The sequence below is a fragment of the Crinia signifera genome, chromosome 8 (assembly GCF_055691185.1).
Source record: "Crinia signifera chromosome 8, ASM5569118v1, whole genome shotgun sequence".
NCBI lineage: Eukaryota > Metazoa > Chordata > Amphibia > Anura > Myobatrachidae > Crinia > Crinia signifera.
In genome coordinates, this window is record NC_139224.1 from 16,276,457 (window position 1) to 16,291,490 (window position 15,034).

Here is a 15,034-nt window from a genome sequence, read left to right on the forward strand (position 1 = left end):
CCAGGGACCGATACAGGCCAGGCATACCAGCACAGTCCCTATACCCCTGCCAGGGACTGATACAGGCCAGGCATACCAGCACAGTCCCTATACCCCTGCCAGGGAACGATACAGGCCATGCATACCAGCACAGCCCCTATACCCACCAGGGACAGACACAGGCCATGCATACCAGCACAGCCCCTATACCTACCAGGAACCGACACAGGCCAGGCATACCAGCACAGCCCCTATACCCCCTGCAAGGGACCGATACAGGCCATGCATACCAGCACAGTCCCTATACCCCTGCCAGGGACTGATACAGGCCAGGCACAGTCCCTATACCCCTGCCAGGGACTGATACAGGCCAGGCATACCAGCACAGTCCCTATACCCCTGCCAGGGAACGATACAGGCCATGCATACCAGCACAGCCCCTATACCCGCCAGGGACAGACACAGGCCAGGCATACCAGCACAGTCCCTATACCCCTGCATGGACAGACACAGGCCAGGCATACCAGCACAGCCCCTATACCCACCAGGGACAGACACAGGCCAGGCATACCAGCGCAGCCCCTATACCCCTGCCAGGGACAGATACAGCATACCAGCACAGCCCCTATACCCCCACCAGGGACAGACACAGGCCAGGCATAACAGCACAGTCCCTATACCCCCGCCAGGGACAGACACAGGCCAGGCATAACAGCACAGTCCCTATACCCCCGCCAGGGACAGACACAGGCCAGGCATAACAGCACAGTCCCTATACCCCCCCAGGGACCGATACAGGCCAGGCATACCAGCACAGCCCCTATACCCCCCCGCCAGGGACAGACACAGGCCAGGCATACCAGCACAGCCCCTATACCCCCGCCAGGGACAGACACAGGCTAGGTGTCACGTGCCGGCACACTCCCTGATTCTGGGCCATACAGCTATTTGCATGTGTGCGATTCCTGAAACGCACATTATTATAGTGACTAAACACAGAATTATTATTGTCTAGGCTACAGCGTCTATCTCAAATATGTAACAGTGCATGTTTTCCAGGTCTCTTCACAGAAGCCCAAGGTCCTCAGGACCCCACACAGTGCACGTTTACCAGGTCTCTTCACAGAAGCACAAGGTCCTCAGGACGCCACACAGTGCATGTTTTCCAGGTCTCTTCACAGAAGCACAAGGTCCTTGGGACCCCACACAGTGCATGTTTTCCAGATCACCGCACAGACCACAATTAGCCCCCACCTATGGGTGAATGCAGCGGAGGACCTGGTTTGAGAACGTCTCATCTATATAATAGGTGTACCTGAGGAAGAACAATGGAGTCTCTCTTTGCAGTGATCCCAGGCCGCACTTCCAATGCTATTTATATACAATGCTCAGGCCGACCTCTGTTTATAGCACAAACAGAAAAGGACATCAAATATGGCTCAAAGTGAAAGAAAGGCTTCACCTGGATCTGTACTATACCTATACTGTATACCGCTGACATCACAGCCCCCACTTCAGAGGTGGTTATCGGACTGATGTATCTGCACAATCCACAGGACATAGGATGGTAAAGTCACCTGCCCTAGGTGTGTGTGTACCAGGGAGAGTACAGTGCGACCTCCGCCTGGACAGCGCACATGCACCAGAATACAAGTTATCTGACTGCATTTCTGCTGGTATAATAAACCCTCGCATGACCCTTCACCCTGCCCGCAGTCACGTATCAGGGCTGGAAAAGACATTTCCATATAAATGGTTCACCATGCCTACATCTCCCTCCCTGTGACAGATGACATCTCAGCCTATCCTCTAATATTCACATGATAGAACATGACCGGAGTCAAGGGCCGGGATGAGCTGCGTCGTCCATCACACTCCGTTACCCGCTGCCCGTGCCCCAGATTTCACCTCCTCCTGCTGCCAGTTCTGATCACACATCACAGCCGGCAACAGGGAGAATTATTAGCAGATCCAGACCCTCCAGGTGGAGGGAAGGGTCCAGTCCACCCCATGGCAGCGAGGAAGACCCCTTACATAACACAGGAATGATCGCATTGCACAAGTTATATAATACTAGAAGACTTGGAAAATAAATCCTTACCGCTACACAGTGAGGTCATCACTTACATGTGGAGAGCTTTGATGTCATATCTAGGACAGAAGTGATGTCACAGCAATCTCCGATATAATGTACTGCCAGTGAAGGCAATACCTGGATATAAGGACACCTCATAAAAGCAATGATATATGTACATAAAGTTAGAGGGGCAATTTGTGGGGGTCAGGACCTTGAATCTGCTTTTGGGGTCACCATTTGGGATCCCAGAAGACACACATAAATGAGCTGCTGCAGCACCACCACTATCAGGCACTCTGCAAGGGAGCGGAACGTTGGAGAGCGGACCTCTTGTCCAGATGTGTCCCCCATAAGTTACTACCCCCCACTTCTTTTCTGGGCTGTGTAACTTAAAGATTGTTCCACGAACTGATAATGGTGGACACTGCAGAGCGACAGAGCCATTTATAAGAGCATAGAAATAATGGCGGGAGAATCACGCAGCATTAGAAGCACAATGGTGCTTGCGTCTCATAGACCTCTGCATTCTTATTACTAACAGCTGCTGAGCAGTAACCGCCTGCGCGCTCTGTCTCAGTGTCATTATCTGCTGTGCTGCAGCCATCACAGTGCATTTACCGGGCTCTGAGAATACGCATGAAATGCTTTAGTGCCGTGTGTGCTAGGCCTTAGTGAGTCTGTGTACACTGCCGCATCCTGTGCTATATACAACGTATGAAAGGGAGCCCGGCCCAGCTGATGTACAGTCTGTGTACACTGCCGCATCCTGTGCTATATACAACGTATGAGAGGGAGCCCGGCCCAGCTGACGTACAGTCTGTGTACACTGCCGCATCCTGTGCTATATACAACGTATGAGAGGGAGCCCGGCCCAGCTGACGTACAGTCTGTGTACACTGCCGCATCCTGTGGTATATACAATGTATGAGAGGGAGCCCGGCCACGCTGATGTACAGTCTGTGTACACTGCCACATCCTGTGGTATATACAACGTATGAGAGGGAGCCCGGCCACGCTGATGTACAGTCTGTGTACACTGCTGCATCCTGTGGTATATACAACGTATGAGAGGGAGCCCGGCCCAGCTGACGTACAGTCTGTGTACACTGCCGCATCCTGTGGTATATACACGTATGAGAGGGAGCCCGGCCATGCTGACGTACAGTCTGTGTACACTGCCGCATCCTGTGCTATATACACGTATGAGAGGGAGCCCGGCCCAGCTGACGTACAGTCTGTGTACACTGCCGCATCTTGTGGTATATACACGTATGAGAGGGTGCCCGGCCCAGCTGACGTACAGTCTGTGTACACTGCCGCATCTCTTGGTATATACACCTATGAGAGGGAGCCCGGCACAGCTGACGTACAGTCTGTGTACACTGCCACATCTCTTGGTATATACACGTATGAGAGGGAGCCCGGCCCAGCTGACGTACAGTCTGTGTACACTGCCGCATCTTGTGGTATATACACGTATGAGAGGGAGCCCGGCCCAGCTGACGTACAGTCTGTGTACACTGCCGCATCTCTTGGTATATACACGTATGAGAGGGAGCCCGGCACAGCTGACGTACAGTCTGTGTACACTGCCACATCTCTTGGTATATACACGTATGAGAGGGAGCCCAGCCCAGCTGACGTACAGTCTGTGTACACTGCCGCATCTTGTGGTATATACACGTATGAGAGGGAGCCCGGCCCAGCTGACGTACAGTCTGTGTACACTGCCACATCTCTTGGTATATGCACATATAAGAGAGCCCGGCCCAGCTGACGTACAGTCTGTGTACACTGCCGCATCCTGTGGTATATACACGTATGAGAGGGAGCCCGGCCCAGCTGATGTACAGTCTGTGTACACTGCCGCATCCTGTGGTATATACACATATGAGAGGGAGCCCGGCCCAGCTGATGTACAGTCTGTGTACACTGCCGCATCCTGTGGTATATACACATATGAGAGGGAGCCCGGCCCAGCTGACGTACAGTCAGTGTACACTGCAGCATCTTGTGGTGTATTTGCACGTCAGGGGGAGGCTGGTACGGCCACGGCCTGTGCTGTACATGAATCTATGCTGGCACAGACTCTGAACAGATGGAATACTCTATGGTACACGTCTGCTGGATTTATTCCTGTATAATTACAGGCTCGGGGACACCCAACCGCTTCTCTCCATCGGCCGTTAACCTTTTCACGGCCAAAAGAGCGAGCCCTTCCATATGCTGGCACAAGAGACATCCTGTTTATTGACAGAGCGTCTCCTGCTGAGAGGGTGGGAAGAGGCACACAGGTGACCGTCCCTGGCAGGGTTGGGGTCTCTTTGGAAGAGGCGAGTTCTCACGCGCAGTGAGTGACAAATGGAGAGGAGACAATTGTGCTACAGATCTCAGACTTTCATGTCAATCCCTCAAAGTGTACGAGGCAGGGATAGGCTCCATCACAAAGGAAGTATAAACAGCAGCACAGAGGCGGGAGGGTCCCGTAAAAAGATCCCAAATCCGCAGCACCTGCCTGTCGCCCTCCCCCCCGCCCCCTGCCAGACACCAAGGAGGTGACAACTCTGAAACAGACTTTAGTTTAATATGAGCACCATCTACTACGGTGCCCTGACCCACAATGCACCACCCTGCAGCGCTAATGTCACTTATCCCTTCCATGACAGCGCAGGACTTTGCCCCGGGCCTGTTGCTATGTGCAGCCAGAAGACACTCAACTTGCTGCTAAGATATCAGTAAACAGAGCACTGCAGGAGTTGGGTTACCAAGGGAGCACCAGCAGCGCAGAAGATGTTCTAGGACAAAAAGGGGGATCATCCGCGTGGAACTACAAATCTCAGCAAAGCCTGCCTCTTGCATGCTGGGACTGGTCAGCTCAAGAGATCCAGCTGTGTTATCACTGCATAAGGGAGGCTCAACTGTAGTGATTAAGGGGTTAAGCCTGTAGCGCAGATTTCCCGGGGTGCTGTGCGGAGCGGGTGGGGGGGTGCCCAGGCAGCGTGGGAAGAAAGAAAATATAAATAGTACACCCAGAATCCAGTTGGGAGAATCCTGGATGTTGGAGGAGAGCAGGAAAGCCATAGGGATCAGTTACAAGACGCAAAGGGAGGAGTTAGCATAGGCCAGAAGTTACAACGCTACAGAGCAGAACAGTAACAGTTTAGTGGCGACATTAATTCACGCAGACTGCTGCAGAAGTAATTCCCTGTATCGGAAGCACAATTGTCTCCGCTGCAACAAAACAGGCGGAGAAAACCGCACCGCAATGCATTATTAATATGCTGGTGTATTGGTGCCCCCCTCCCTCCCTCCCTGTGTGACACATGTACATGCTGGTGGCGTCTATATAGTTAGGAAAGGATGGGAAATGCAAAAGGTACGCAAATACAGATGCAGCAAATAAATCAATAGAAATAATGTAATAATGGCCCCAGGCGGACAATTTAGGGTCCAGGGGAGAAATGCCGTCCTGCCAGCTGATGACCACCAGGATACAGAGAAGCCAGTCTACAGTCCTGAATCGGATCACATGACAGAGGATATAATCAATCAGCCATCTGAAAGGAAATGTCCCAAACAAGACTATCGGGGTGACCGCCCAGCAGCTACATGGTTAACACGTTACCCATCTTTATACACATACTGTGCGATGGCCTGGTGGCGGCAGAGCAGTGTATACACAGGCGGTATTGGTCATGTAAATATTATCCTCAGATGGGCCACACAATGCCGCATAAACAGGAAGTGCCGGCTCTTCCCTTGTAAGGCCCTTGCCCCAAAGAAAACACATTAACCCTCACGCCAAACGAATACCCAGGACCTCACTGCTATAAACCCTTATATACTAGGAGTGAGTATTACGTCAGCAAGCCTAGGCCAGAATACAACACATTCTGCTCCACAGAATAACCCCCCCTCCCCGACCAACATAAATTATCGTTTGCAGAAAAACATTACAGTGACCTGGATTTATCTTTATGGCTCAAAGTCCCAGAAATCGCCAGCAATGGTCACCCTCAGGGCAAACGTTCTGATGGGATAAAACATTACACAAAGTACATCTACAAAGTACCGTTCAAGGTATTTGCCCCATAACAGTGCACTACAGAGAATCTGTATATAAGACCATATTGGAAGCAGCCCATCACGCCACAGGCTATGGGGGTGCGTGGGCTGTCACGCCACAGGCTATGGGGGTTGCGTGGGCTGTCACGCCACAGGCTATGGGGGTGCGTGGGCTGTCACGCCACAGGCTATGGAGGTTGCATGGGCTGTCACGCCACAGGCTATGGGGGTGCGTGGGCTGTCACGCCACAGGCTATGGGGGTTGCGTGGGCTGTCACGCCACAGGCTATGGGGGTGCGTGGGCTGTCACGCCACAGGCTATGGGGGTGCGTGGGCTGTCACGCCACAGGCTATGAGGTTGCGTGGGCTGTCACGCCACAGGCTATGGGGGTGCGTGGGCTGTCACGCCACAGGCTATGGGGGTGCGTGGGCTGTCACGCCACAGGCTATGGGGGTGGCGTGGGCCGTCACGCCACAGGCTATGGGGGTGGCGTGGGCCGTCACGCCACAGGCTATGGGGGTGGCGTGGGCCGTCACGCCACAGGCTATGGGGGTTGCGTGGGCCGACCACGCCACATGCTGCAGGGGGAGCGCAGGATATGGGGGCACGCGTCACCGCGCCACAGGCGACGGGGCACCATGCCATAGGATATGGGGGGCACGCAGGGCCCCATGCCACAGGCTATGGGGGTGCACTGGCCACCACGCCACATGCTACAGGGGGAGCGCGGGCTGCCACACCACAGGATATGGGGGCATATGGGCCACCACAGGATATGGGGGCACGCGTCACCACGCCACAGGCTACGGGGCGCCATGCCATAGGATATGGGGGAGCGCAGGGCGCCACACCACAGGCTATGGGGGTGCACGGGCCGCCACGCCACATGCTACAGGGGGAGCGCGGGCTGCCACACCACAGGATATTGGGGCACATGGGCCGCCACAGGATATGGGGGCACGTGTCACCACGCCACAGGCTATGGGGCGCCATGCCATAGGATATGGGGGAGCGCAGGGCGCCACACCACAGGCTATGGGGGTGCACGGGCCGCCACGCCACATGCTACAGGGGGAGCGCGGGCTGCCACACCACAGGATATTGGGGCACATGGGCCGCCACAGGATATGGGGGCACGTGTCACCACGCCACAGGCTATGGGGCGCCATGCCATAGGATATGGGGGTGCGCAGAGCGCCACGCCACAGGCTATGGGAGCACGTGTCACCACGCCACAGGCTATGGGGCGCCATGCCATAGGATATGGGGGTGCGCAGAGCGCCACGCCACAGGCTATGGGGGCACGTGTCACCACGCCACAGGCTATGGGGGTCATATTTTAACAATTGTGGGGATTTGCAGCATGGGACACATTTTCGTGTTCGGTTACCTAAGCTAATGAAGGTCCAAATGACGACTTCCCCATAGGAAAAGCTTCTAGCTAGTCAGAAAAAGCAGAAGTGTGTAAAATATGATGACATGGCTGCAGCGCGGAAGGGAAGACAGCCGGCCGCAGACTACTTGGCTATGGCTTTGTAATAATATATATTAGTGCTGATATGGAATGCACGCACAGCTCCCATCATGGGTACCTGCACCCACTCCCATGCGATGTATATTGCAGTCATGGTGAATGCTGCCCCACACACACACACGGATGTGGCTGGGAGATGCCGCCCATGTTTTCCTGCCTTCCTCTCACACGCTGGCTGACTGAGCAGGGTTGGGGGACTGTAAGAAGCGACAGGAAGTGTCAGGGGGCCAGAAACGATGCTCAGCCGAGGCCTCACCTATGTACAGGGATTTCCACACTGACTGCAATGCAGGCCGTTACTTCATAACCATAGTCTGTGGCCCTAATGAGATGCCGGCCACCAAACCCTACTGTCCACTCCAGCACAGGACAATGGCAGTGCCCCAGGCCATCCTGGAATGGGCACTATGGATGATGCTGCATCAGGGACACAATTACAGTGTAGAAGTATCTGTAGTGCCAGTGTGAGGGGCAACCTGAAGCACAGGAACCAAGCCTTGTACGAATGTGACATCATCAGCACCATAGGGCTACTGTGACCTCACCTGCACCACAGGGCTACCATATACTGTGACACCATCAGCACCACAGGGCTACCATATACTGTGATGTCATCTGCACCATAGGGCTACTGTGACCTCACCTGCAACACAGGGCTACCATATACTGTGTCGCCATCAGCACCACAGGGCTACCATATACTGTGACGTCACCAGCGCCACAGGCCTACCATATACTGTGACGTCATCAGCGCCACAGGGCTACCATATACTGTGACGTCATCTGCACCACAGGGCTACTGTGATGTCATCAGCGCCACAGGGCTACCATATACTGTGACGCCATCAGCACCACAGGGCTACCATATACTGTGACGTCATCAGCGCCACAGGGCTACCATATACTGTGACGCCATCAGCACCACAGGGCTACCATATACTGTGACGTCATCAGCGCCACAGGGCTACCATATACTGTGACGTCATCAGCGCCACAGGGCTACCATATACTGTGACGTCATCAGCGCCACAGGGCTACCATATACTGTGACGTCATCAGCACCACAGGGCTACCATATACTGTGACATCATCAGCACCACAGGGCTACCATATACTGTGATGTCATCTGCACCACAGGGCTACTGTGACGTCATCAGCGCCACAGGGCTACCATATACTGTGACGTCATCAGCGCAACAGGGCTACCATATACTGTGACATCATCAGCGCCACAGGGCTACCATATACTGTGACGTCATCAGCGCCACAGGGCTACCATATATTGTGACGTCATCAGCGCCACAGGGCTACCATATACTGTGACCTCATCAGCGCCACAGGGCTACCATATACTGTGACCTCATCAGCGCCACAGGGCTACCATATACTGTGACCTCATCAGCGCCACAGGGCTACCATATATTGTGACGTCATCAGCGACACAGGGCTACCATATATTGTGACGTCATCAGCGACACAGGGCTACCATATACTGTTATGTCATCAGCGCCACAGGGCTACCATATACTGTGACCTCATCAGCACCACGGGGCTACCATGTACTGTGACGTCATCTGCACCACAGGGCTACCATATACTGTGACGTAGGGACAGTGAGGGTCAAACAGCTACGGGTACCCAGTCACCACTCGCCCACAGCAGGGGGATACACAGTATCACATAGGTGATAGCGATCACATAAACAGGCTGACACAACCCCACCACATCTAATAACTAAAGCCCCGTACACACGGGGGAGATATATGGCTGAGCAATATATTGCTCATTGTCTCCTTTTCATCAGCGACCAGAGATGGTCGCTGATGAAAAGGAACCTCTGCTGGGGGAGCCGCAGAGGTAATTAGCTGGTCGCAGGAGCTTGCAATTACAATGGGGAAAAACGGGAGCGCGCACCCGGCGATTTATCGCCGGGGCACACTCCCAATCACTGGCAATATGGTCGCCTGCGACCATATTCCCAGCGATTATAGCCCCTATCGCCCCCATGTGTACACAGCTTAATACATGAGGGAAAAATGAATGCTTAGAATGAGGAGGAGTCATTAGTGATAACTCTGAGGAATGTATACATGTATACAGTACGTGGTGTACAATGCACACATCACACACTCTGGGCCTTAACAAGTGATAGCGACACCAGTCTTCAGCTCCTAACTGTCATTTCTCAAATATCCTGTAACATGGCAGCTTGTACTTCATCTCTTCGCTCTCCATTTTATCATTTGTGAAGGATTAATACGGTGGTTCCTAAACGGTGTGCCGTGGCTCCCTGGGTGTCTCGGGAAACTTGCCGGGGTGCCGCGGGTTAGTGGTCCAGGATCAATTCAAATGATATACGAGCAATTATTTATGGACAAAACCAGTGCTGGTGGCTGCCAGTCATAAAATATGTGTACAAACAGAAGCAAATCCTCATAACTGAACCCAAGAATCACATATAAATACAATCTACTACATTTTATATCATTTTTGGGGGGCCTAGGGGTGCCGTGGAAACTTTTGATATTCTAGGGTGCCGTGATTTACTGATGTAAAGAGGATCACACAATGTACCCCAACCGCTGCGGCCCAGTCACACACAGGATACTACGTGGCTGTGACATACGGAACAATATATTCACATGTCTGTGCAGCACAGACACACACATGATAATACGTGGCTGTGGCATACAGGACAATATATACACGTGTCTGTGCAGCACAGATACACAAGATAATACGTGGCTGTGGCATACAGGGCTATATACACACACACACGTGTCTGCAGCACAGATACACAAAAGGATACTACGTGGCTGTGGCATACAGGACAATATATACACGTGTCTGTGCAGCACAGATACACACAAGGATAATACGTGGCTGTGGCATACAGGACAATATATACACGTGTCTGTGCAGCACAAATACACACAAGGATAATACGTGGCTGTGGCATACAGGATAATATATACACGTGTCTGTGCAGCACAGATACACAAAAGGATAATACGTGGCTGTGGCATACAGGACAATATATACACGTGTCTGTGCAGCACAAATACACACAAGGATAATACGTGGCTGTGGCATACAGGATAATATATACACGTGTCTGTGCAGCACAGATACACAAAAGGATAATACGTGGCTGTGGCATACAGGACAATATATACACGTGTCTGTGCAGCACAGATACACACAAGGATAATACGTATCTGTGGCATACAGGACAATATATACACGTGTCTGTGCAGCACAGATACACACAAGGATAATACGTGGCTGTGGCATACAGGACAATATATACACGTGTCTGTGCAGCACAGATATACAAAAGGATAATACGTGGCTGTGGCATACAGGACAATATATACACGTGTCTGTGCAGCACAGATACACAAAAGGATAATACGTGGCTGTGGCATACAGGACAATATATACACGTGTCTGTGCAGCACAGATACACAAAAGGATAATACGTGGCTGTGGCATACAGGACAATATATACACGTGTCTGTGCAGCACAGATACACAAAAGGATAATACGTGGCTGTGGCATACAGGATAATATATACACGTGTCTGTGCAGCACAGATACACAAAAGGATAATACGTGGCTGTGGCATACAGGACAATGTATACACGTGTTTAATACGTGGCTGTACAATAACCTGTAAGAACATATAGGTGAAGTGATAAATCTGTGAACTGTACAGATATACATGTACAGTGTACAGGGGCTCACACACACCACCACCACCACCGAGGAGGGAGGAGGGGGGGGGGGGGGGGAGTTCAGCAGCAGAATACAGAGGGAAGGTATACAAGTATGTATACAAGTACACATGGAAATCAGCACTAGATAGGTGGTACACAAGCAGTATACAGGAATGCACTAGCAGTACACAGGAAGGGGGCACCAGCAGTATTATGACCGTATACAGTAAGGGGGTGGGACACCAGCAGTATACAGCGAGCAAGCTATATACATAGTGGCACCAGCATATAAGAAGGAGAGCTGAGAGGGTATAAGCAGGATACAGAGGGACACCATTAGTATTGAAGAAGGGGAAGGCGGCACAATAAGTATATAGGAAAGGGGGGGGGGGGGAGACGATGACGACATCAATATACAGAAATCAGAAGGGACACCAGCAGTATACAGGGACAGTAGGAGGGGGGCCCCATCACTCTACAGGAATAGTTGAGGGAGAGGGGGGGGGGGGGGGTTGTTGCATCAGTATGCAGGGAGGGGGGGGGGCACCAACAGCATACACAGACAGTTGGGGGGGGGCAACATCAGCATACACAGACAGTTGGGGGGCAACATCAGCATACACAGACAGTTGGGGGGGGCAACATCAGCATACACAGACAGTTGGGGGGGGGGCAACATCAGCATACACAGACAGTTGGGGAGGGACAACATCAGCATACACAGACAGTTGGGGAGGGACAACATCAGCATACACAGACAGTTGGGGGGGGGACAACATCAGCATACACAGACAGTTGGGGGGGGACAACATCAGCATACACAGACAGTTGGGGGGGGGACAACATCAGCATACACAGACAGTTGGGGGGGGACACAACATCAGCATACACAGACAGTTGGGGGGGGACACAACATCAGCATACACAGACAGTTGGGGGGGGGACACAACATCAGCATACACAGACAGTTGGGGGGGACACAACATCAGCAAACACAGACAGTTGGGGGGGACACAACATCAGCATACACAGACAGTTGGGGGGGACACAACATCAGCATACACAGACAGTTGGGGGGGGACACAACATCAGCATACACAGACAGTTGGGGGGGGGCAACAACATCAGCATACACAGACAGTTGGGGGGGGACAACATCAGCATACAGACAGTTGGGGGGGGGGACAACATCAGCATACACAGACAGTTGGGGGGGGGGGACAACATCAGCATACACAGACAGTTGGGGGGGGACAACATCAGCATACACAGACAGTTGGGGGGGACAACATCAGCATACACAGACAGTTGGGGGGGACAACATCAGCATACACAGACAGTTGGGGGGGACAACATCAGCATACACAGACAGTTGGGGGGGACAACATCAGCATACACAGACAGTTGGGGGGGACAACATCAGCATACACAGACAGTTGGGGGGGGACAACATCAGCATACACAGACAGTTGGGGGGGACAACATCAGCATACACAGACAGTTGGGGGGGACAACATCAGCATACACAGACAGTTGGGGGGGACAACATCAGCATACACAGACAGTTGGGGGGGACAACATCAGCATACACAGACAGTTGGGGGGGACAACATCAGCATACACAGACAGTTGGGGGGGAGACAACATCAGCATACACAGACAGTTGGGGGGGACAACATCAGCATACACAGACAGTTGGGGGGGAGACAACATCAGCATACATACACAGACAGTTGGGGGGGGGGCAACATCAGCATACACAGACAGTTGGGGGGGGGACAACATCAGCATACACAGACAGTTGGGGGGGACAACATCAGCATACACAGACAGTTGGGGGGGACAACATCAGCATACACAGACAGTTGGGGGGCCAACATCTGTATACACAGACAGTTGGTGGGGCAACATCTGTATACACAGACAGTTGGTGGGGCAACATCTGTATACACAGACAGTTGGTGGGGCAACATCTGTATACACAGACAGTTGGTGGGGCAACATCTGTATACACAGACAGTTGGTGGGGCAACATCTGTATACACAGACAGTTGGTGGGGCAACATCTGTATACACAGACAGTTGGTGGGGCAACATCTGTATACACAGACAGTTGGTGGGGCAACATCTGTATACACAGACAGTTGGTGGGGCAACATCTGTATACACAGACAGTTGGTGGGGCAACATCTGTGTACACAGACAGTTGGTGGGGCAACATCTGTGTACAGACAGTTGGGGGGCAACATCTGTATACACAGTTGGGGGGGCAACATCTGTATACACAGACAGTTGGGGGGGCAACATCTGATACACAGACAGTTAGGGGGCAACAAATGTATACACAGACAGTTTGGGGGCGACATCTGTATACACAGACAGTTGGGGGCGACATCTGTATACACAGACAGTTGGGGGCGACATCTGTATACACAGACAGTTGGGGGCGACATCTGTATACACAGACAGTTGGGGGCGACATCTGTATACACAGACAGTTGGGGGCGACATCTGTATACACAGACAGTTGGGGGCGACATCTGTATACACAGACAGTTGGGGGCGACATCTGTATACAGACAGTTGGGGGACAACATCTGTATACACAGACAGTTGGGGGACAACATCTGTATACACAGACATTTGAGGGAGACAACATCAGTTTACAGAGACAGTTGGGGGGGACGGGACACCTTCAGGTTACAGATACAGTTGGGGTGGGGGGGGGGGGGGGGACACCATCAGTATACAGGAAGGGTAGGAGGGACGTGTACCACTACCACCAGTATACAGGAAGGACAGGAGGGAGGTGTACCACCAGTATACAGGAAGGGTAGGAGGGAGGTGTACCACCAGTATACAGGAAGGGTAGGAGGGGTGTACCACCAGTATACAGGAAGGGTAGTAAGGGGGGGTACCATTAGTATACAGGAAGAGTAGGAGGATGGGTACCACCAGTATACAGGGGGGCGTCGCATCGGCAGTATACAGGGGGAGGGGGGGTGCAGCAGCAATATAAAAGGGGGGAATCAGCAGTATACAGGGGGGGGGCAGCAATATACAGGAAGGGGGGCGGGCAGCAGCAGGATATAATTACCCAGCAGCAGCAGCTTCACCTCCCGGGCAGCCTTCTCTCCATCCTCCCTCAGGTTTTTATCGATGATCTTCGATCTCTCCGCCGCCGCTTTGTCCTCAGCGCTCACCGTGCAGCCCATAGCGGCGATATGTCGCGACACTGCGAAACGGCCCGATAGAGCGATAGACCGCGAGCCCCGGGCTCCGCCGCGATTGCCCTGCACCTCCACCCCCGCGATAGCAGCGATAAACCTCCGAGAGACAGTGAGGAGAGCTCCGGCCGCCCTGCTCGGGAGACAGATAGATCCAGACACAGCGGAGGGGACGCCCTGAGTGGCAGCAGCGGTCCCGCCCAGCTCTCCCGCCCAAGGACACGCCCCTTTTGTCCGGACACGCCCCCTAGACATGCCCACATCTCCCACCCCGAACAGTTCCCGTTCTGACCCAACCTCGCCGCCGTACGTTACACACACTGGACGTCACCTTGGGTAACAGGGAGCAGGGGCATTGTCATCTGGGGAGGGGGTAACATGGAGCAGGGGCATTGTCATCTGGGGAGTGGGGAGGGGGTAACAGGGAGCAG

The 15,034-nt window shown here is 53.0% G+C and overlaps 1 protein-coding gene and 1 long non-coding RNA gene across 2 annotated transcripts in view; one reads left to right on the forward strand and one right to left on the reverse strand.

Annotated features, from left to right (window-relative positions):
- Nucleotides 1–2,357, forward strand: part of LOC146025781 (uncharacterized) — a 113,681-nt gene extending 111,324 nt beyond the window's left edge. The window contains exon 6 of the long non-coding RNA XR_014454294.1: nt 1,039–2,357. This is a non-coding gene — a long non-coding RNA (uncharacterized LOC146025781). The remainder of the gene's footprint in view (nt 1–1,038) is intronic.
- The window catches only part of GNAI2 (G protein subunit alpha i2), a 44,449-nt gene extending 29,655 nt beyond the window's left edge, over nt 1–14,794 (reverse strand). The window contains exon 1 of the mRNA XM_083155833.1: nt 14,474–14,794. Coding sequence (XP_083011959.1) covers nt 14,474–14,591 — 118 coding nt within the window. The 5' untranslated portion in view covers nt 14,592–14,794. The remainder of the gene's footprint in view (nt 1–14,473) is intronic.
- Nucleotides 14,795–15,034: the final 240 nt, after the last annotated feature.